General features: G+C 42.5%; 1 protein-coding gene across 3 annotated transcripts in view; it reads left to right on the forward strand.

The window, feature by feature from the left end:
- Positions 1 to 24,266, forward strand: part of ABL1 (ABL proto-oncogene 1, non-receptor tyrosine kinase) — a 73,986-nt gene that overhangs the window by 41,890 nt on the left and 7,830 nt on the right. For 2 of the 3 annotated variants that reach the window (XM_089535228.1, XM_089535229.1), the window contains exons 5-10: positions 6,678 to 6,762; positions 7,115 to 7,292; positions 15,934 to 16,118; positions 20,785 to 20,937; positions 22,050 to 22,139; positions 23,436 to 23,600. In XM_089535228.1, coding sequence (XP_089391354.1) covers positions 6,678 to 6,762; positions 7,115 to 7,292; positions 15,934 to 16,118; positions 20,785 to 20,937; positions 22,050 to 22,139; positions 23,436 to 23,600 — 856 coding nt within the window. The remainder of the gene's footprint in view (positions 1 to 6,677; positions 6,763 to 7,114; positions 7,293 to 15,933; positions 16,119 to 20,784; positions 20,938 to 22,049; positions 22,140 to 23,435; positions 23,601 to 24,266) is intronic. The other variant, XM_089535230.1, reaches the window with a different exon arrangement.

Genomic DNA, 24,266 nt, shown 5'->3' on the forward strand with positions numbered 1-24,266 from the left:
ACGCTGGAGATGTGATTGCATCCAGCAGCTTAACTACCTGAGTGTCCCCTAAGGATTGAAGTTAAGACATCCTTCTGGCTAGCTTTTGGAAACTTATCTTGTAGCTGACCCGGGCAGACGTCTCTCCAGCCCTGGGCATTGTGGGAGACTGAAGACCAGTCAGCTTGAAATCTGTCCATCCCCAGTAGGCTTGCAAACAAATTATTGTTACTGTCATATCTCCTTTGTTGTGCTGTATGTGCACCAGTCTCCCTGGAGGATGAAGGGTGGTAGGTGAGTGTCAAAGAGCTAAGACACAGATTCTAGTAGAAGGGTGTTTTGAAGCGGCAGAGATGTGTGGGTTGGTGAAGGGATCAAAGCACACAGAGAGCCTGGCTTCCACAGCAAAAGGCAAAAGGAAAAGAGCATTAACTAGTACATAATATAAGGTTGGGAGTACCTGAAATCAAGTTCCTACTCACATGTAGATGCACTCTTGTTAAACTTGTACACTTATTTCATATTGTTCACTTAACCTCTGTTTTTTGAAAAGGAACAAAATAAGTTAAAATAGAAACTGGGGTGGCTGTCATTGTAAACTGGCTAGATAGCATCTATTCTGGCAAAGTATGGGCTACATGTGGCCACTAGTGCCATTTTTGTGCTCTCCAGAGCCTTTCAGGGGATAAAAATGTAATCACAGCTTGCATAATGACCTCTTTGGAGGGCCCTCTGGAATTTCCTAGTCATCCATACTTCCTTCTCCTTCATACTATTGTTTGATGGTTTCCCAGTTTTTGTATGCAATCCTCCCAATTATAAAAGCTTGAGAAGTCGAAGGCTTTCATGGCCGGCATCCATGGTTTTTGTGAGTTTTTCGGGCTATGTGGCCATGTTCTAGCAGAGTTTCTCAGGACTGGTAGCCAAATTTTGTTCATTTTAAGGGTTTCTTCTTTCCGGTTGAAATTATCCAGATGTTTGTGGATTTCAATGGCTTCCCTGTGCATCCTGACATGGTAGTAGTTGGCATGGTCCAGAACTTCAGTGTTTTCAAACAGTATTTTATGTCCAGGATGGTTTGTGGCATGTTCTGCTACTGCTGATTTTTCTGGCTGGCCCAGTCTGCAGTGTCTCTCGTGTTCCTTGATTCTTGTTTGCACACTGCGTTTGGTGGTCCCTATGTAGACTTTTCCGCAGCTGCATGGTATGCGGTAAACTCCTGCCAAATTATTTGGCCTGTTCAGCCAAATAAATAAATAAACAAATGCAATCTAAATGGCACTGTCTTTCTGCTTATTAACATGGTGGGGAGAGAACCATCAGGAGATTCTTCAGGGCACATCCCATTGAAAAGAATGAGAACTGAAATTCTGAATTCATACCCTCCAAGATTAGAAAGCTAAAAAATGGGACACTTGTGGTTAAGCCATATCAGAGTGTGGTCAAGATGGTGAAAGTTGTCAATGAGGAAGAACAAGACAAAGTAGGAGAGGCTACAGCAGTTTTCTTTTGCATAAGCCTCCAAGGAAGGCCAAGACTCTGCAGCCTCCTTTCTTCCCCTCCCTCCAACATAGAGGCTGTGCAGACCACTTCTAAGGGGTGGCCTGTAGTTCCCTCCAGCTGCGTTGCATTGGGGCCGTGGCAACCGCAGGCAGCAGCCCCAATCTGGCCTTTCCAGGGTGCAAAAAGGAGTCGCAAAAATAGCTACTTTTTACGCCCTGGAAAAGGTGCGATAGCTGCAGCATTAAGGCACTCCTTTGGTGCTGCATCATGTGTGCCGCATCACACTACCCTGGGGGTGGAGTCAGGACGTATATAATGTGGACGCCATGCCCTGGCACTGCCCCCAGGCCAGCCTTTATGCCCAGCGTGCACAGTCCCATATTTAAGTGAGAGCAAGCTACTTTTGTATTTTCTATTTTGAAGTTAGGTTGCAGCAATTGAAGTAAGCTGAAAACAAAGGGGGAAGTGGGAGGAAAAGAGAGAAAGTTGTATAAAAATGAAAGGATTAATCAGGATTGTCTCTGTCAAATTGGAACATTATTATTATTATTATTAATTTTATTTATTGATTGTATTTATGCCTCGTTCTTTACCAGAAAAGCTCTCAGAATGAGTTACAAATGGTTAATTAGGCAGTTCCCTGCCTCAGGCTTACAATCTAGAAAGACATGACACAAAAGGAAAAGGGAATGGCAGTGGGGAAGGGGATCATGTCCAGCAGATTCTGCTGGTTCTTCTCTTCTGAGACCAGGATGGTGACAGATGGAATGGAGGGATACTTTTATTGAACCAAAGAGTTGTCCCAGGATGTTCCATTATTGAAAGGTTTATTGGGCTGAAGAGAGCTGAAAGAGAGAAAATAATTTGCTGATACAATCTGGGACTCTTAACTTGGCATCTCTTTAATCATGCAATAAGTATTTCCGTTTAGTGAGTGAGTAAATTTCTTCAAGGAGCACTGTGACCATGAGTATGACCCAGGATAGTCATGAGGGAGTTAAATGTTTAGGAATGCTTTGCTTGTGTGTACATCCAGGAGTGAAGAACCTGATGTTTAACCTGATGGTCTTGTACCACAGTTTCAGGAATCCTTGATCACTGATCATGCTGCCTGGCTGATGGAATATCTAGCTGGACACAGGATTCTCATTCCCTTAGTATAAACAGAAGTGGTGCCTTGTGGTGGAATGTTAACAATCTCTGTATAAGAACTGTCCCTGCTCAATTCACCTGGAGACCTGTGTAGTTTTCTTATTATGGCTGGTCAAGTACTCTTTGGAACCTAACAAACATTTTTTGGTTCCCAGCAACTGGTATTCAAAGGCATAGAGAAGGATGATGAGTGGAATGTTCTATAAAGTGTACCATACAGATAAAATGGAGGGAGAGAAGGCTTTTCTCCTTCTTCCATCATACTATAACTCAATGAGTCACACAGTGAGGTTAACTGGCACTAGGTTTTGGGGAAAGGGAGTTCTTATTCACACAGTTCATTCACTTTTCAAAATGTGCAGGTGTCCTCTGGTTCAGATGACTTCAAATGGTGGCTAGAGACATTGGGGAGGGGGGTGTCAGGGATTATCAATTTGAATTGTCTCATCACAGGGTTTTTGAGTTAAAATACATGTCATTAGGCTCTGATTTTGGACAAGGTAATACTGCTCAGCAGAGTTGAAAGCAATAGGAAAAGAGGAAGACCACATTACTGGTGCATTGACTCAATTCAAGAGGCCATGGCTAACCTGAAAGCATATCCAGGGGTAGCCATGTTGGCCTTTTGGGAGGGTTTGTTGGGCCAAGGAAGAGGTATACTTAGGGTAAGGCTGTTTGGTTTGGTTGAGCCTAGTGGAGGCTTGCTTGTGTGTGCAGTAGTGTCTCTTGTTCTGTTGTAGTTTAGTGACCTTGTGTCTGTTGGGTCAAGGCTGATTGTGTGAGCTAAGTGAAGGTGTGATTGTTGTTCTGTTGGGTATAGCCCCAGGTCACCCTCCTGCTCACCTGATTTCAGGGAGGTGGGATTTTTGCTCAGAGGAAGTGAGACAGAGATTTGGTTGGGGGAGATACTAACAGCCGCTAGTTCTCTATATAGCTGCAGTCCCAGTCCCTAGAGCTTGGTGAACAGGCTTGTCTGACTGGTGTTTTGTGTGGGTGTTTAAAGGGGGAGGCCCAGAGTTCTCTTCAGTGCTTCCTTAAGCCTACGGAACATGACTAGTGAGGGAGCTGCTGATAGTCATCTGCAACTGCTGTGGTCTGTTTGTCTTCCTGCTAGAGGATATGGGTAACTATACCTGCACCAAGTGCAAGTTGGTACCCCTGTTGAAAGAGAAGGTCCACCAGCTGGAAGCCCAGGCTGGTATACTTCAACATATTAGAAAGCAAAAAGTTTTCTCGGACAAGGCGGAACAGACTGTCCTGGATGGGGAAGACACAGGCGAAGTTTCTGGGGAGGAAGTCAGTTCTCATACACAGGAGGTAGACAGTTGCAAGAATGTAATACATTAGATGCAGAAAAAGTGGGGACTTTTGGCAAGGCATGGGTTGCCTTGCCAAAAGTTTTAGTTGGTAGAAACATTTTTGCCAGCAGTTTTGAAAATTTGATCAGGAGGGTTTTAAAATGAGTTATGTGGAGGAGGGAGACAGTATTCTGGAGAGCAGGAGTTCATCAAGGCCTGGACATAGTAGTTAAGCTGTTACATAGAAAACAAGGCAAACAGTGCAGGGACCCAACAATGGGAGGGATTTTTTTTACTTAGGCAGCTAGGAGGGAAGACCCATGTCTCTACACTAATGCATAGAGTATGGGAAATAACAGAAGGAACTTGAACTCCTAGCAGAGCAAACCAAATGCAATATAATAGGCATCACTGAAACCTGGTGGGATAAGTCTCATGATTGAAATGTAGTAATAGAGGGGTATAACCTTTTCAAAAGAAGTAGGCAAAACAGGAAGGGAGGGGGAGTGGCGTTATATGTCAGGGATGTTTACATCTGTGAAGAAATCCAGGACTTAAATCCTGGAAGCCGAGTGGATAATGTCTGAATAAAAATTAAAGGGGAGTCAAAAACAGAGAAGTTATTGTGGGAGTCTACTACAGACCCCAAGTCAGATTGAAAAACTGGATGACACCTTTCTAGAACAGATGACCACACACTCAGAAAGGAGACATGTAGTAGTGATGGGTGATTTCAACTGTTCTGATATTTTCTGGAAATCAAACTCAGCCAAAATTTTAAGGTCCAACAAATTCCTTACTTGTTTGGCAGACAATTTCATTGTCCAAAAAGGTTGAAGAGGCAAAAAGGGGATCACCTATTTTAGATCTCATCCTAACCAGCAGGGATGACCTGGTTAATGGTGTGCAAGCGAGGGAAGCCTTAGGTGGGAATGATTTCATTATCCTGGAGTTTGTTATATAATGGAAAGGGGAAGCTAGACATAGTGAGACACACATTCTAGACTTTAAGAAAACTGATTTTAGCAAATGCAAACACAAATCCATCAGTGAAACCTTTATTGGCCAACCAAAATGCACAATATACTAGTTGCAAGTTTTCAAAGCTCCATGGGCTTCTTCATCAAGGAAGATGTTACAAACCAAATAGGAGGGGGGAAACACAATTGGAGATGTTAGTCAGATGCCTGCATGTTGTTTCAGTCTTTAATAGAGATAGTATACTGGGGAGGATATATTTTGTGCAGGCAGGTTCCTCTTCCTTCTGGCCATGCAGCAATAGGGAGATTCTTATGTCCAGGAAATTTAAAGTCCATTTTCATGGGACTCCTCTTACACAATCTAGTATGTCTCCATTCCAGTGTGGTCACTGGCCTCTTTGTAAGCAGAAAACAATGGATTCCTCAAAAAGTCTCCATGTTTTTTGCATCAGGGACATTTTGGTGGTATAGAGGTAGAACATGTGAATTCAGTCCAAATTTAAGAAGAAAAAAATTGTTTTATCTTGGTTGGTGGTCCCAGTCCACAGGCCACTCTCTTCATGGTCCCCCTGTTGCAGCTACAATGCAGTATCTCACAATACAGAAAAAATGCAGGGATAGCTGTGTTGGCCATTTAACAAATGCAAACAAAAATCCATCAGTAACCTTTATTGGCCAACCAAAATTCACAATATACTTGTTGCAAGCTTTCAAAGCTCCATGGGCTTCTTCATCAGGCAAGGTGATTTCTGCAAATGTAGGGAAATACTGGAGGTGATCTCATGGTTAAGAACACTAAAAAAGAAGAGAGTTCAGGACAGATTGGTGTTTCTAAAAAGGGAAATATTAAGTGCACAATTTCAAACAGTTCCAAAGAGGAGAAAAAATGGGAGGTGTTTCAAGAAACCAGGATGGATGACTAAAGAACTTTCAACTGAACTAATTTTTAAAAGGGACATGTGTAAGAAATGGAAAAAGGAGGAAATCATCCAAGAGGAATTCAAACAAATAGCTTGTATCTGTAAGGGGAAAGTCAAAAAAGCTAAAATGCAAAATGAACTCAGGCTTGCTAGAGAGGATAAGAACAATAAAAAGGGAATTTTTTTTGTATTGTCAGTAGCAAAAAGAAGAATGAGAACATAGTAGGTCCATTGTGTGAAGAAGATGATGAAACATTCCCATCTTCACAAAAGCGAGAAAAGAGGACCTAAACTATTATTGCCCAGTTAGCTTGATATCAATACCACTAAAGATTCTAGAGCAGCTCATTAAACAGGGAGTCTGTAAGCATTTAGAAAGGAATGCTATAATCACAAAAAGTCAACATGGATTTCTCAAAAACAAGTCATGTCAAGACTAATCCTACTACTTTTTTGATAAAATTATGAGCTTGGTAGATGAAGGGAATGTTATGGGTGTAGATATCTTAATTTCAATAAGGATTCCAACAAGATCCCCCATGATACTCTTTCAAACAAACTGGTAAACCCCATCTGAACTTTGTGTTTTATGAAGTTGTTGGAAAGGGGAAAGAAAATGGACTCTCACAAGAGTTGTGATACATGGGAACAGAATTGGTCAAAAGGTACAGTAGGCATCAGCGAGATATAATTGCACAAGAGGCAAAGCAAGGTTGAGGTTGGAAATCATCAGCACACAGCAGCTTTAATTTCAGGTGCTTCCTTCACTCTTCTCCATATGTTGAAACCCTCCTGTTTCCAGAACTGTCTCCTCTGACTCTTTCTCCTTTAACTCCCCTTTGCAGGAGGACACCATGGAAGTGGAAGAATTCTTGAAAGAGGCAGCAGTAATGAAAGAGATCAAGCACCCAAACTTGGTGCAATTACTGGGTAAGTGACATAAATACTGCTCAGGCTGACTTGAACCAAAGCCCCATGCGGTGATAGGGATGTTAAGAAGTAGATAAGCTACTTACCATACTGAGATATTACTTACAGACATTTCAGTCCTGTGGCAAGAGCCTGCAATTTCTAAAAAATAGAACAGGGTTTTTAATGAACTCATTTTACTTGCATTTAATATTTGAAAGACCTAAAGCTTAGACTTCTCTAGCCAGATTCTGGGGAAACTTTCATTTGCTTCTATCACCTTTTCTTTGCCATGTTAGCTAAAGAAGCTGACAAAAGTTCTCTCAAGTGAAACATCAGTGAGACTGAATTAATTATTTTGATCATTCCACAGGTGTGTGTACGCGGGAGCCTCCGTTTTATATCATCACTGAATTCATGACCTATGGGAACCTGTTGGATTACCTCCGGGACTGTAACAGGCAGGAAGTGAATGCTGTTGTCCTCCTGTACATGGCAACCCAGATCTCCTCTGCCATGGAGTACTTGGAGAAGAAGAATTTCATCCATCGGTAAGGGAAAGAACAGACCACTCAGCCTTGTTCCCAAAACTCTTCCTCTAAGTTCCACAACAGCTGTTTTGTCAAACCAGAGTGTTTTCCATTAATGTCTGCTGCGTTGTCTTGGAAAGTGCAGGTGCTACATGGGGAATTGTGTCTAGAGTCTTTGCCTGCCAAACCATGACTCTCAACTGCTCTTAGAGAGAAATGGCAAGTAATATTGCATCTTTTTATAATGTGAGCCTAGCAGTCCCCTCTAGAGCACTCTGCAGAGAGGATTCTTTCAGAACAAGAAGGGCTGTGGGCAGCCAATCCTCTTCTGGCCAGTTTTACCTTTCCTCAGATTGAAATTCCTGCCTCTGGCTTGTTCTCCTTTCTCCAGTCGTAGTGATAGTTCCAGGCCCATCTTTGGCTCCTAAACATGCATCTAGAATCCTGCAAAGAAGATTGGCCAAGGAGAGGTTTGAGTGGAAACTCACCTCTTGTAGGCTGCTGTCATGTACAGGAACATTGCACTTCAGACATCCAAGCTGTCTGTAGTGAAACCCGAAAAGCTGTATTCAGAAAACTGTAGATGGCAAACACAAATATGTGTTGTCAGGATAAAGAACCATGCCATAATTAAAGCATACATAAATTCACATTTTAAGTGGACTACAATCTCAATAGTCATGAAACCAAAACACTCTCCTTTTCTCCTTTCCCTTGGGTACCTCTCCTGCTCTCACTCCATCCATTCTCATGGTTCTGTTTTGTCCCCTATGCTATTCAACACATACATGAAAACGCTGAGAGTGGTCATCCAGAGTTTTGGGGTGCTGTGCCATCAGTATGTGGATGACATTCAACTCTACTACTTCTTTCTACCACAGTCCAAGGAGGCTGTCCTGCTTCTAAACTAGTGTCTATCATCAGTAATGGATTGGATGAGGACAAACAAATTGAAACCAGGCAAGACAGAGCTGCTTCTGGTCAGTCAGAAGGCAGATCAGGGAATAGGGATTCTGCTTGTGCTGGATGGAGTTATACTCCCCCTGAAGAGGCAGTGTTGGGGTACTCCTGGACTCAGCTTTGTACCTGGAAGCCCAGATCTCTCCAGTGACCTGGAGTGCTTTTGCACATCTAGAGCTTGTGTACCAACTGCACTCATTCCTTGAGATGATGCTTGCCTTATATCCTGTTAGATCCTGTTAGGATTACTTTAGTGTGCTCTACTTGGGGCTGCCTTTGAAGAGTGTTTGGAAACTTAAGTTGATGCAAAGAACTGCATCCAGACTGTTATCTGGGGCAAGTTACAGAGACCACACAAGGCTCCTCTTAAAACAGGTCCAGTGGCTGCCAGTTTGTTTCCAGGCACAATTAAAAGTGCTTGTTATGATCTATAAAGCCCTACATGCCTTATGTTCAGGCTGTGTCAGAAACCATATCTCCTGTATGAGCTGGCCCTGGCTGTCAGATCATCAGCAGAGGCCATTCTCTCAGTCACATCACCATTGCAAGCATCATTGATGGAGACAAAAGAGAGGGTCTTCTCGGTGGCTGCCCCTAGACTCTAGAACTCCCTTCTCAGGGAGGCCAGAGTGCCCCCCCCCCCAAAACCTTAATATCCTTATGTTGGCACACTAATATATTTTTATTCAGATAGATTTTTTAAAACCGAAAGTCTTTAAAGAATGGGCTGGGGGCGTTGTACTGTTTTAATGGTACTGTTTTTAAGCACTTTTATCTTTTTTTAAAACTGCGTTTTCTTTTTTTTAAATGTGTGATTTGTTTTAATACTGTAATATTTATATATATATATATATATATATATATATATATATATATACCCTGCCTCTCTACAAAATGCAATTGAGGCGGCTTACAAGATTAAAAATATACAATCCGAACTTTTGTATGTTTTAATTGTATTTTTCTTTTAAATTGTAAACTTCTTTGAGTTATGATTTTGGGGAATATGCAGAATATAAGTAAATATAATAATACCACCACCATCATCACCAATAATAATAATAATAATACTCAGTGAGCAGCAGAACAAAAATCACACATTATTATTTTCAACTGTCTTGTCCGCTGTATGGATTTGTTGATGCTGTCCTATCATGCAGGGCTGAGACAAGATAAGTATTAAGTTTTGTGACTGGAGCAGTGTTCTTGTGTACACATAAGGTTTCCACACATGGAACGTGTGAATGTGCCCTGAATATGTTCAGGATTTTGCTGTGTGTCTCTTGCTTACTAGCATGCTTCTACTGCTTTCAAGAGTTCTTGTAGACAGGGGCTAGGGAATATCGGTGGTGTTGGCCAGTGTCATTCAGACAGTAACAATGATAGGTTGGTGGCTTCCCAAGCAGGACAAGAAGACCATATAGCTCATGTCCCTCAGCAGCTTGGTATTCAGAGAAACATCCTGCCTCTGGTCCCAGAGATAATAAAGAGATCTGTCATGACTGATAAACACTGATGGCTCATTCTCCATGATGTTTGTGTACCCTACTTTTAAAGCCTTGTAAGCACTGGCTGTCACTACATCTTGTAGTAGGAAATTGCAGTTAAAACAGCATGTCAATAAGTTCTTCCTTTTGTCTGTCCTGAATTTCCAACAGGTTTTATTGGATAACCATACCTCCTAAGGTTGAGAGGGAGAAAATGTTTCTCTGTTAATTTTCTCCACCTTGAGAGCAATGGGTGGGTTGATTGATTGATTTCAATATTTATATCTCTTTCTATAATTGAAGATCCCAGGAAGGCATACAGTAAAATCAGCTTGCTAAATCTCTTTCATGAATCCCCAACTCACCCTTAATCATATTTATTTTCTTAACTAGCAAAATTCTAAGTTCTTTAGCCTTTCATCATAGGCGAGTTTCTCCAGCACCTTGATTCAGCTACTTTTTCTGCAATTTACAAAAATCCTTTTATTCTGTTGTGTTCTGTTAACAGGTGAAGAACCTGCTATAAGAAACAGGTTCCCATTCGTTTCAGGCAGGATGCCCAATAGTGATGTAGTGAATCTGAGTGTTGTGCTAGAACACTGGGAGACACCACACAGCCATGCAGACCACTTGGGCAGGTCACACTCTCAGCCTCAGAAGAAGACAAGGGTAACCACCCACTGAACAAATTCTGCCAAGAAAACCCTGTAACAGTAGTGTCACTAGGACTGTGGAGGGTAGACTATACTGGGGGACACTACTGAAGGGGGTGACTCCCAGTGAGCACCCCCCATCCCTGCCCTGCATGGCTTTAGTTTAGAGTAAAGCAATGGGGGACAGGGAAGGAGAGGGCCAGGCACCCACCCACCCCATCCCTGCCCCATGCAGCTTTACTCTGAAGTAAAGCTGCACAGGGTAGGGAGTTGGGAGCAGGCCCCTTTGGCTCTGACCTGAAGCCCTACCCCCCACCCTGGGTGACTCCCTGGTGCAGGACGCCGCTGCCCTGTAATAGGGTCAGGTCAGTGTAGGGTTGCCATATGTCAGAAAAGAATGGAAAGCACACAATAATACGAAGGATGGGCACTAATTATGGATTCTTTCAGCTGTAGTCTAACTACATATGAAAGAACACAGGTTTTCCTGGCTCTGCTCCAAAATATCTTTATTTGGAAATTGGGCATTAGGAACAGTAGATTTATAAAGAAGTCTCATAATACAGGGCAAAGCAGACTTTGAGCTCATAGGTGAATGTCATGTCTTGAACCACATACCATCACTTACTTTAATGAGTAGCATAGGAAGCAGGAACCAATGTCTGACCCTCGGGAATGCCTTGTGCAAGTCCAACGGGACTCAACACAAAGGGAAGCCATAATGTCCTATCAGGTTGTATATGAGAGAATTAGATAATGTAGAAAATGTAGCATTCTCATCCTTTGTACATTTATAACTCCAGAAAGCTCTTGTGCCTCCATGACTTGCCCCTCTGACCATCATATTTTAATTTTGTAAGGCCCAGGTGAGGCAAGGTGAGGCAATACTTCTTACTCATCTATGGTTTTACAATAAGGCTCATGATGAAACCTTTCTTCCTAATCATTGCAGTTCTTTATAAAATGGCTCTCCCCATTCCATCTCGAAGAGCCGACAAATCACCCATAATGACACCTTTTTTCTCAAACCATCAGCTCTACCAGACTCTCAGGGGAAAAAAAAACTTTTCCCCCTTTCTTTTTCTTCCTGGTGCCTTTTCAACATGCCTTCCATCATTGTCATCTTGCGCTTTAGTGATTCTTCTCCCTGCTATTGTCTGGATGGTTTGCCTCTCCCTCCTCTATTAAGCATCTTTTCAAGAATGGCTGTCTGGAGGATTTTGACCTTTAAGTGTGCTGCAATTATGGTTAGCACTTTGCATTCTTTCTCTGTGGAAATGGCTTCTGAACAATGTAATAACAGAATTCGTTGAAAAATTTGGTCAACCTTACTGTATTGTCTGCATGTCTCCAACACAAAAAGAAATGTGTGCCTCACTCGCTGACGGGGGAAGGGTGTCAAAACTATTAAGAGGCTCCCTTTCAGTGGTAGCCATGTATTTGAAGACATAGTTTTTTGTGGGTTTTTCGGGCTATGTGGCCATGTGCTAGAAGAGTTTATTCCTGATGTTTCACCAGCATCTGTGGATGGCATCTTCAGAGAGTGCTGGCATGGAAGTGAGTTGGGTATATACTGTGTGACCCTGGGTAGGGAGGGGTGATCTCCATTGTTAATCTGTGCATTGTTTTGTTGTTGATGGCCAGGCCTCAGGGTGGGAGGATATACAAAGAAGATTGTGTCTGCTTAATTAGTGATCATTGTCTGCTGAGAAAGCCCCTGACCCTGGGTGGTTTCTCATTTGCATTTGCGGAGTCCTGATATTGCTATTTTTCAGGATTGGTAGCCAAATTGTATTCATTTCAAGACTGTGTTGTTCTGTTGATGAATGGCAAGGCCTCAGGGTGTCTCAGGAGGGCAAATATTGTCCCCATCTTCAAAAAGGGCAGGAAGGGGGAGAAGACCCATACAATTACTGCCCAGTTAGTCTGACATCAATACCAGGAAGGATTCTAGAGCAGCTCAGTAAAGAGAGAGTCCATAAACATTTAGAAAGGAATGTCACAATCACAAAAAGTCAACATGGGTTTCTCAAAAACAAGTCAAGACAGACTAATCCTACTACTTTTTTGGATAAAATTACGATCTTGGTAGATGAAGGGAAGGTTGTAGATGTAGAATATCTTAATTTCAATAAGGGCTTCGACAAGGTCCCCCATGATATTCTTGCAAACAAACTAGTAAAGGGCAGACTAGACAGTACTACTGTTAGGTGGATTTGTAGTTGGTTAACTGGCCAAACCTAAAGGGTGCTGCTGCTCATCCTGGAGAGAAGTGACTAGTGCTATTCAACAGCTTTATCAATGACTTGAGCAAAAGAATAGAGGCCATGCTTATCATTAAAAGGGGTAGCTAATACCATGGAGTACAGGATCAAAATTCAAATGACCTTAATAGATTAGAAAGCTGGGCCAAAACTAACAAAAAGAATTTTAAGAGGAAGAAATGTGAGGTACTACAGTTAGGCTAAAAAATAAAAAATGAAATGCACCAATATAGGATGCGGGACAGTACATGTGAACAGGAATTGGAGTCCTAGTAGACTAGAAGTTGAACATGAGTAAATAGTGCGAAGCGGCAGCTTAAAAACCCAATGTGATTCTAGACTGCATCAAGAGTCAAGGGAAGTAGTAGACCACAAGTTCAACCTGAGTCACCATTTCTCATGCTGTGTTGAAAGTCTCTCAAGCACCGCCATAGACTCTGCTGTTGTGGGCAGAGATCTCCTGTGTAGCTCAATTTAAGTCTTGCCCTTGTCACCATGCTATCCTGGAAAAATGGGCAGTGTCCTTGCTCATTTCTTCTGCCTCTTGGGCAAATTGTTTTCTTTGCTGCCAGGGACCACACACAGTGAGAGAAAATGAAAAAGCTTTCCCCGCATCTTCCATATCTTCTTTTTGTCTCCCCCTTTTAACCTTGCAAACTGTGCATCCTTTTCTCCCCAAGCCTCCTACCCAATACCTTTGGTGTACCATCACTCTCCTCTTCAGTCATTTTCAAATCCATGACAGTGACCTCACTGAGTGATTTAAACTATTGGGGGGTGGAAGCCAAGATTGATATTAATGACAAGGTGCTTTTCTTTATATGCTCACCGTGTCAGTGTTTGCTGATAAGAAATGGGGTAGATGCTATTTGACAAATTAAAGTGCCCTTTCACAGGACTTGCTCTTGTTGAACAAGCAATTTGGTGCTGCTACTTCTACTGCTGACTTTTCTTTCTTTCTTTTTTATTGATATTTTTATTAAGTTTTTAGACACAAAAGATAACATTCTTAACTTCACAACTCATATCCATAAATCAAAATATATGTCAGTAAACAATTTGTTTCTGCACTCAAACAGTGTATTAGGTATTCTATATCCTTCCTCTCCTTTTATCTTATTTCTCTTCTCCTATTTTTTTGCTTTCCGTATCTAACCAACACTCCTCTCTTAAATTTGTCTACGTTCTCATACCTTCTTTGTTATTTCTTCCTCTAACCTTTCCTTCTTCCCTCAATTCACCTTCACCAGCATTGTCCAACATATCCCCCCCTCCCTGGCTGGAATTATTCCTTCTTTAATGACCTATTGTTTGTATGTAACCTATTCTGGAAACCTGGTCAGCTGAAAATAAATACCTAAATGGTTGAGGTCCAGGTTATATATCCCCCTATATCAGTGGTTCCCAACCTTTCTAATGCCTCGACCCTTTAATACAGTTCCTTTTGTTGTGGTGACCCAAACCCATGAAATTATTTTCGTTGCTATTTCATAACTGTAATTAAACAGGTGTTTTCCAATGGTCTTAGGCGACCCCCATGAAAGGGTCATTCGACCCCCAAAGGGGTCCCAACCCACAGGTTGGGAACCACTGCCCTATATGAACCTGCTCATTTCTTGAGATCTCCTGGGGAGGCCCTTCCCTCTTCCCCACAATCCTCACAGGGACATCTGGTTGGAACACAGCAGAGGGTTTTCTTGGTGGCTGCTCCCAGGCTCTGGGACTCTCTTCCCAGAGAGATCAGACTGGCACTCTCCTTGCTGCCCTATATAGAGAGGTAAATAGCTTTCTGTTTTGACAAGCCTTTGAAGGCTGGCTGCTCAGGACGAAAGGGCTTTTCATGTGCTGTATTTGTTGCTATTCTATTTAATGGTTTGTCTTTAACTGCTTTTAATTTTATTGATAGTTTAAGTAAATTTTTCACTTCTGCATAAGGTAATTTTTTATCTATAAAAATAAATAAATAAAACTTTTATTTATATCCCGCTTTTCTGTAAAAACCATCAAAGCAGCTAACAGTTAAAACATCCTCACACAATATTACATCAATATAACAACACCTCCCCCTTAAAAAGGATTAAACATATTACAGTTAAAAATTAGTATTTTAACTAGAATTTTATTTTACCTTTAAAGCTCTAAATGGCTTGGGTCCAAAATACATCCTGGACCGCCTCCTTCCGTATAATCCACCCCACACACTTAGATCCTCTGGGAGAAGTCTGCTACAACCAATAAAAAACAGATTATTCACAACTGCCCAGAGGACCTTTTCGGCTATCGTTTCCAGAGTATGAAATTACTTGCTGGATGAGATCCATTAAGACAGAGCTCTTCCGGCAGGCCTTTCCTGAATAGATGCCTGGCCACCAAAGAGAGAAAGTAATGGATCAATCCCTTTTGCTGTTTATTTGTCTATTGTTGTTTATTTATTTTTATCTACTGTTTAAATTGCTATATTAATTAGTAGTAAACAGAACATGGGCAGAGCGATAGTATAAAACCTGGTGTGAGGAGGTAATCATTCTGTGGCCGAGCGGTTTTATTCAGTGTTTGCTTTAACAGTTGTAAGCCACTTTGAGTCCAGCACTGGGAAGAAGCCATGAATGATGATGGTGGTGATGATGATAACAACGTAAAAAAGTTTAAAATAAATAAGGACACTGGATCATACTTCTCAACTATATTGTTGATCCACCAAAACAAAGACTGCAGCTAAACCAACTCCAGATGTCCCTTTGCTATTGCTGTGTCAGGAGAAAGGCCTTCCCTGGGGCTGCCTACTCTGCCATTCCTCCAGGAGCTTTCTTGGCTCCTCAGACACAAAACCCTCTCTTGTCTTCCCTTGACTGTTATTGACCTTAAAAACTACATGAGGAACATGCACTATTTCAAAGCTTGGGAAAGATACACTTTGAACATGCAAGTCTCAGGAGCCTCCAGTAACAAGGCTGGCTGGGGTTTTCTAGGAGTTACAGTTTTAAAAAAGTAACTTTTCTTAAGGCTCAAGTGGAATGAAAAACATGAGTAGGTAGATATGTGTGGGAACTGAAAGCTTTGTCTTGTTTCACACATCACTTGATTCTCTGTCCTCAGCTTTTATATGGATTTGGTAGATGGAGGGAAGGCAGCAAAGTGTGCAAACTGACTCCCTTGAGAAGATTTGTTCATGGAATAGCACAACAGGTGTATCTTAAAGGACTGCTGAGTGCTGGTGATAGTAGTTGTAGCCTCAGTAAAGAGGTTTTCCTTCTCCCATGAGGGATTTCATACCCATGTTCCTGCTCTGTCTCCCTAGGGATCTTGCTGCTCGGAACTGCCTCGTAGGGGAGAACCATCTGGTGAAGGTAGCTGACTTCGGCCTGAGCAGATTGATGACAGGCGATACATACACAGCACATGCTGGGGCCAAGTTCCCCATCAAGTGGACTGCGCCAGAAAGCCTCGCTTACAACAAGTTCTCTATTAAGTCTGATGTCTGGGGTAAGAGCCTCACACTGTATTAAAGCAGTTGGATCAAGGGCTAAATCATGAAATCAAGATGCTTAGGAGTTAAGAGTTTTACTGCAAAATAAGAAAAATAAAGATGATGTAGCTTAGACTTTCAATCGCAAGGTGGGCCCATGGCTCACTTGGCAGAGCACATACCTTTCATGCAGAAGCGCCCTGGTTCTGTTGCTGATATTTTCTGCTTCACAAAAATCTTAAAAAGGACGGGGTGGGGGGTGGGGGGGGGGGTAACTGACTGAGTGGGGTGAGTTTCATCTGTCCACTTCCCCCAGTACTCAACCAGTGATCTTCACCACTTGTGGCCTGATCTCCTTAGCTGGAAATGCCAAAAATTGAACCAAGGATTTTCTGTATGTGAGGCAGGTGCTCCACCACTGAACTGTGCCATTCATACTGTGAACATATGTGCCCATTATGCAAATGTGCATAGACTTGTTTTTTCCTGCTCAGAATCTGGGTTTGCTAATAATTCCGAAGCAACAAATATCTCTCCTTTCAAGTACCTGCATTATTCATAACTTTATAGACATCTTTCTCAATTTAAGTCATTGTCCTCACACACCACTCCCCCACCTGCCCAAATTGTAACTATCCGTGCATACAACCGGTCTTGCGATGTGCATATTCCAATCCCAGTGGGGGATTAGGAGAGCAGCCAAGCATTGTGTGGTTTGTCTCTGGCACTTTTCGGTGTCTGGATTCCATCATAACAGTATAAAAACAGACCCTTCCCAAGTGGATAAGTCTTTCTGCTGCATATCACCTCCTTTTTCTTTTTTAACAACAAATTCACTTGCCGTCTCCACTTGAGGACAGAGGTCTAACAAAGGAACATTCTGAAAATGGCTAGCCTGAAATGGCTAGCAGTTATTTCTCACACATGAGGTGATGTTTACCCTTTAAATGTGATGGCAATGGCCTTGCCTTCATGTTAACAGATAATGTACAGGGTGACTGACGTAATTATGTACAAGTTACTGAATTGATATCAAAAGGCTATCCTTTATAATGAGGAATCAGATACTAATTTAGTTTCTTAGTTGGATTTCAAGAAACCTTGTGTCACAATGAATTTTTAATTTGTTGCTTTTTCTGAATTTGTTTGTTTGTTTGTTTTCTCTGCACCTTCCAGAGAACTAAATGTAATGTTCCAGTCTGCTTAGTGGCATCATTCCTTGAGAGATTGAAATCTAGACATGATTTAAATGCTATTAGCTGGAAAAGAAGAAAAGAGATTGCACCTAAACATTAGGAAGAACTACTTTATTGTAAGAACTGTTGGACAGTAGAATAGACTGCCTTGAAAGGGTGCGGTCTCTCCTTTTTTGAAGAATTTTAAATAGAGTTTCTGTGGGCATCTTTCAGAGGTGATTTAGTTGTGTATTATTGCATGGCAGGGGGTTGGACTAGAATGATAGAAACATAAGAGTTGGAAGAGATCTCAAGGACCATCAAGTCCACTCCCCCTCGCCATGCAGGAATACACAGTCAAAGCACCCAGCCTCAATTTAAAAACCTGCAAAGAGGGCTATCATGTAAACTCTTAACCTTCTGTTCTCCAGGCTAAAAATACCCAGCTCCCTAAGTCTTTCCTCATAAGGCATGGTTTCCACACCTTTCATCATTTTGGTCACCCTCCTCTGGATACACTCCATCTTGTCAACATCCTTTTTGAATTCTGTTGTACAGAACTGAACACAGCATTCCTAGATGGTCCTTGTGGTCCCTTCTAACCCTGTGATTCTGTAAATGCAAGCCTTCTAATTTTTTCCTCCCCCATCTCCACTTGTTCTGCTAACTTTAAATGCCTTGTCAGGCATGTTATGTTGCAGCTATTACCAAAAAGACCAACTACAAGTCTCCTCTTCAACCCTGTAGCAGCATGTATGATGGAACGTAATTGTATTTCTATCCCCATCCTTCTTATGGTGAAAATTAACCGTGTGTTGATGGGGTGTCATGCATTTAATATCTCTAGTCTTCAATCTCAGATGGTGTCTGGTCTTGGCCAGGCTACAACACTGAGGTGAAGGGGTTCAGCCCTAACACAAACAAGATTTTAAGGCAACAAAAGACACCCTGTGTAACTGTATGAGGAGATAAGATAGAGCTATAGAATCTTAGAGTGGGAACAGACCTCAAGGCCTGTCTAACCATGCAGGAGTGCACAGCTACAGCACTCCTGAGTGATACGCAGCCAGCTTCCATTTAAAGACCTCCAAAGAAGGAGACTCCACCACCTGCTGAGGCAGTCTGTTAAACAGCTCTGACAGTGAAGAGGTTATTCCTAGTGTTTAGGTGCAGAACCTCTTTTCTTGTCATTTGAATTCATTGGTTTGTGTTCTAGTCTCTGGAGCAGCAGAAAACAAGCTGGCTCCATTTCCACATGGTACCCCCTACTCAGATGTAAGTGCTGTCTAAACTGTAAGACTATTCTGTGGCCTGTAGATTTAGCAGATGGTCTCCATGGCAAAAATGAAGCCTCAAGGGCACCTCTAAAACCACAGTGCATACCTCACTGCTTACAGGCCTGGGGCCTGAGTAGCAGAGCAGTCTAAGCAACAAAGACTGGTTGCTGATGGTCTCTGTCATACCCTGTTAACATTTGGGTTTTAAGTCCTTTTTTAGTTCAAGGGGAGCCAGAAAAACAAAGGGAGGAGAGGAATAACAAAGGAGGAGACAGACAAAGACAGAAAGATCTGGTCACCAATCTCTCTAGAGAACATGGTGTCTTCCAGATGTTTTGGACTACAACCTCCATTACATCTGACCATTCGCTGGGTGATGGGGGTCATTATTCAATGCAGTGGTTCCCAAACTTTGGTCTTCCCAAGTTTTTTTAACTTAACCAGCTTGGTCCACAGTCAGGAATTTAGGAAGCTGAAGTCCGAAACATCTGGAGGGCCAAAGTTTGGGAACCACTAGTTCAGTGCATGTGGAGAGCACTGAGTTGGGAAAGGCTGCCCTAGCGGCAATGTGGGATGGGTGGGGAAAGCAGACAGGGCATTTTATTTCCGGCTGCTGTACCAGTGCCTCTCTCCAGGCCTAAAGTTTGGGTTCATTTTGCCTGCAATGAATTACACTTGTCTTTCTCCAGAAATTTGTTGATTTCTGCACTGTAAGTCAGCACTGACTGAGGTGGGAAAGACCCAAAATGTGGGTCAGTGAGCTTGTGTGTGCGTGTGTATTTTTCACAAGGGGAAATAAAGACGAGGGACACAGAAGGGCCCTGTATGGTTCTGTCGCTGCAACTCGCCACTCGGCCGGTAAATGCTACGAAAACAAGCAGAGGCCCGGGCGCGAGCGTTTATGTAAGGGATCTATCGTGAATAAATGCAGGCTCAGTTCTGCATGCCTAAACATTTCTATTCCAAACAGCCCATTATATTGGAATATGCGCTTGTTAGGATAGGTTCCCTATCCATCTGCAAAATGCCAGGCCATTTGATGGAAGTCGCTGGTCCTAAAAGAAGATATTCTGGCCTCATTCCCACAATCTATTAAACCCGATCGCATATAGGTTTGAACCAGTTTAAATGACCATGGTTCCCTCTTGAACCAAATCTCTGAAGTGATTCGGAGAGGGGGGGCATGCGCTAGACCCATTTAACCCGCATATTTTTGACGCCAATTTTTCCCATGTCTTTTTGGATAAATCGCTTCCGCGCATATTTCTCTCAGTCCAACCATCTTCAGAGGTACACAAGATAGAACCTTCTCGGCGGCTGCACCCAGATTTTGGGGTTATTTTGACAGACTCTGATTTGCAGAGGCCATCATGCAGCAGCAGAGGTTTCACTTTTATCTGGTGTGACATTTCTTAATTGTGCCTTTAACAGTACCTGAAGGAACTTCAGGCATTTAGGTCCGAGACAAGCTAGTACACTGAAATTAAGCTAATTCTGCCCTGTCATGTCTCAGAAGATTTGTCTGGATTGATGAAAAGGCTTGTTACTGTTCTTCAACATCTCCACAGTCATCTGCCCAAAGCCAGAAAGAGCCAGGGAGCACTTAGTTCACACATCCACAGCCCCAGGAAACAATTGTACATGTCCCCCAACTTGTGATAGCCTAGTTACACTTTCCTCTCACTCTCCCCAGATACTGGAATTAAAATTGGTTAGAAGAATGCAAGCCTAGACCAATGACACATGCAGGGATGCACAAAGCATTATCTGTTGCTCGATAATTCTGCAGTATCTCTTTACTGAATGAAAATTGAAGTTGCAACTGCTAGTTGCAGTTACCTCCCCACAGTGAAGACAGTTTGAAAGGGGGTATTTTCAGAGCAATAATTATACATAAGTACAGGGTACCTATAGATCGGTACATAGGTTCTTGTCATATACCGACTCAGAATATTTGACATTTTAGTCCAGTATTTTGTACTTTATCGGGCAGCCACTGTCTACTGCATTGGCCTAGTTGATCCTGTGACCTTTTGTATGCCAAACAAGCTCTCTGTTACTGTTCTCCCCAAACTCCTTCCTCCCAGAGTTTTTTTTAACTGGAGTTATTGAAAATTGAACATGGGACCTTCTCCCTGCAGCTCATGTATCCTACTAGTGAGCTACAGCTTTCTCTCTTGCAATTTGCCATTTGCCACATCTGAAATTATCTCCTTGTGTTTCTTTTGCAGCCTTTGGCGTCCTGCTTTGGGAAATTGCAACCTATGGCATGTCACCTTACCCTGGGATTGACCTCTCACAGGTCTATGAGCTCCTAGAGAAGGACTACCGCATGGAACGCCCTGAAGGCTGTCCAGAGAAGGTCTATGAGCTCATGAGAGCATGTAAGGGTCTTCTGGAAGCTAAAGCTTTCTTGGCCTGGAGGAACTGCCTTAAAAGAGGACAGGAGCTGGAATAACACTCAGACCCTGCAAATATTTTAATGCTTAGGGCTGGGTACAAAACTTTGCCAACAGAAAAGGATATGTAACCAATTTCCCTATTCTTTGTACTCAGTGGCTAAATGTACATGGCCCTGTTAGTCTGGAGGCACAGTCAATTAGAAACTGCAGGGTTGGTGCTGTGTTTGGCTTGCTGCCCTTAATAAAATGAAATGAAATGTGTCTAATTATTACTCCCAACAACTATTATTACTCCCAACTCCCAGCAACAAAATACAGCTAAGGTCCAGACCATCTGAAGGACTGCATTTCCTTATACAAATGTGCCAGAATCCTCGGATCTACAGATCTTTCTCTCAGTCCTGCCACTAGCACAGGCTTGTTTTATGAGGATGCTGGAGACAGGGCCATCTCAGTGGCTGCTCCCACTCTTCCATACACTGAAGGCCAAGTCAGCCACACTCTGCTCTCCTTTCCTCAACAGGGAAAGACTATGTTTAAGTAAGCTTTTAATATGCAGTTGCTTAGGGTTTTCACTGGGATGGGATTAAATTTTTTAACTTTTGTAGGCCTTTTAAATTAATTTGGTGCTGCTTTAATGTGATGAGCTGGTTATTTTAAAATTTTATTGTTTAGTTTTTATTATCCTTTTGTGAGCTGTCTTGGGTCCCAATCCAGGAGAAAGGTGGCATATAAATTAATTAATATTCCAAAGCAAAAAATAAAGCATTTCTTCAATTAATGTGGTTTTACTTGCTGCTCAGTATCTTCACATGGCCTTTGTACAGGTTGTTTGTGCGCTAAATCACATTGCTGCTCCCCTCCACCATTACCTTTTCATAAATCAGAGGGTGAATTCCAAGAGGGATGCCTTCTCCCACCATTGTGAGGAGGAGTTGGGCTACTCCTCTCAAAGACCTCTAGCTTTCTTCTGGTCAGACTTCTTAAAATGTCCATATTCCATCTCTAGGAAAAGTGGAAGGCAGCACAGGAAGCGTTGTATGTATACGTTTAAGACTGTGCTTGAAGAGCTAATGTGTTGCCTATCCTTCCAGGCTGGCAGTGGAGCCCTTCTGACAGACCTTCTTTTGCTGAAATCCACCAAGCGTTTGAAACCATGTTTCAAGAATCCAGCATCTCTGAAGGTAGGGGCCATCAAAGGTAATTCTTGCTCCGTGGGAGGCAAGATAAGTGCTTTGTTTTCTGCATGATTGCTTCATCTGCATAATCCCACGCATTTTTCTTTCTCCTTACATTTTTTAGGGGAGGGGGGTAAATCAAAGGTGGGGGTGGGTAGAGTGCTAGGCCTGAGAACTTAAGATCGGTAAGCAGCATTGTCTAATAATTCTCTTTCTGAGAGGATAGAGACAGAGTAAGAGAGAAAAGAGAAACTGAGTTCCTCTTAAGAAGGCTGTGGAAACCTGGAACTATCCCTGGTAAACCTGAAGAACTTCTGCCAGTTAAAATGGGCAGTACTAGACTGCATTGACCAGGTGGCTGATTTAGTAAAAGCATATTATTGAATGGGAGCAGTGAAGTGAGAAGAAATTGGAGCCAAATTTTCTCTGCCCCCCCCCCCCCAAACTAGCGTTGGAGGGCTCAAGGGCACAGGATCCAGGTAGAAACATCAGAAGCTGATTTATAACTAGCCAGGTAATTAGTCCTTCAAACTCTGTAACGTTTACATCAGGCATGGCCAAAGTGCAGTCTTCTGAAGCCTGCTTTTGTGGTCCTCAGTGCCACTGGGAGTAAAACTTTTTTTAAAATTGCACCCAAAAATGTGATGTGGAGCAACAAAAAGATGTTTGGAGGCTTCTTAGGACCCACAAAAAGTATTGCAAAAAAATTCAATTTTCCCCCTTAAAAATGCCCTTTGTGTAATTTCCATCACTTTGGGGTCTGGGCCAATTTCGCCACAGGATAGGCTTCTTATTGAAACAGAAAGTGACTCGTGTTTACTTCCTGTTAAAAAGAAAGCCCTAAAACTTGGTAAAAAATGCTGCATTTTTTTTAACCCTTTACTTTGGCTGGGGAAGCTGTGTGTGTAGGTCCCCTGGGAGGCTAATGTGGGCCCCCAGTCCTTCCACAATTGCCCATCCTGGTTTACATTGATGTTTCAGACAGGTTATTTTACAACCCTGCCTGGAGATGCCTGTGATTGAACCAAAGACCTTCCACATCTCCTAATTTTAGAAACCAAAATCAGTTTAGCCTCTGAGAAGAGAGTCTTGTCCCTCTCTCACATACTGTGCTGGAAGGAAGGAATGAGAGAGAAGGGATTCCAGAACGGGAAAAAGAGAGATGAGTGTTTGACCTTGTCTCTCCTCTCTACTGGCATGAGAACCATCCAGTTAAGTCCCAAGAGAGCCTCAGCAGAACATATGTTCCCCACCCCTGCTTTAGAGCATTCTGAGTTTGTTTTTTCCTCTTTTTCTTTCCAGAGGTGGAAAAAGAACTGGGTAAGAAAGGGATGAGGAGTGTAGCGAACACATTCCTGCAGGCTCCAGAACTGCCGACAAAAACAAGAACATCCAGAAGAGCAGCTGAATGCAAAGACACCAATGAGAGCTTGGAAGTGGCACCCACAAAAGGCCTGGGGGAATGTGGTATGTTTCAGCTCTGGTTGGGAGGCAGAACAATAAAGGGCCTGGAGGCAACACAGAGCAAAAGAAGACATTAACATCTCTAAATCCCTCCATTTAGATCCCTCCTCCTTTGTAGCTATGCACTAAGTCACTGGGAGTGGGAAGAGGGGTTGGCTGATCAGGCTTTATGAGAATGAGACCATTGTTAGCTATATTGTCACAGAGCCACATCTCATTGGTGTTGTTATGAAGACAAATCAGAATCATTGTTCTTCTCTGTGGTCTCTGAATCACACAAGTGGACCGTCCTGTGCAGAACCATTCAGAACTTTCTAGAATTACTAGGCAGATATTTGGCAGCATCTCTGCCCAGCTGTTATTTCACCCCTAGCGTTCCCACTTGTTTACCTCAGTTCCTTTTCGCTCACCATGCAAAGAGCATCAATGGAACGTTGCTCTTGAAATCGCTTTCATTTACCTCAGGATTTGGTTTTTGACTCTCAGTCTGTTCTTACGACTTTTCTTCTGGTTTTTCCTATGGTTTATTGGCATGAATAGCTTTGACTCAGATCTCCGACTGTTCTGGCCTTTCCCAATTGTTCTACAGTGTCTCTTGGCTTTGACTCGGACTCCTTAATTACGTTTCGGAATGGCGACTCTTTTGACCTCATTTAAGAGGTGCAATGA

This window comes from Sceloporus occidentalis, unplaced genomic scaffold, assembly GCF_023333645.1.
Source record: "Sceloporus occidentalis isolate IW3139 unplaced genomic scaffold, rSceOcc1.0.p SCAF_8, whole genome shotgun sequence".
Taxonomy (NCBI): domain Eukaryota; kingdom Metazoa; phylum Chordata; class Lepidosauria; order Squamata; family Phrynosomatidae; genus Sceloporus; species Sceloporus occidentalis.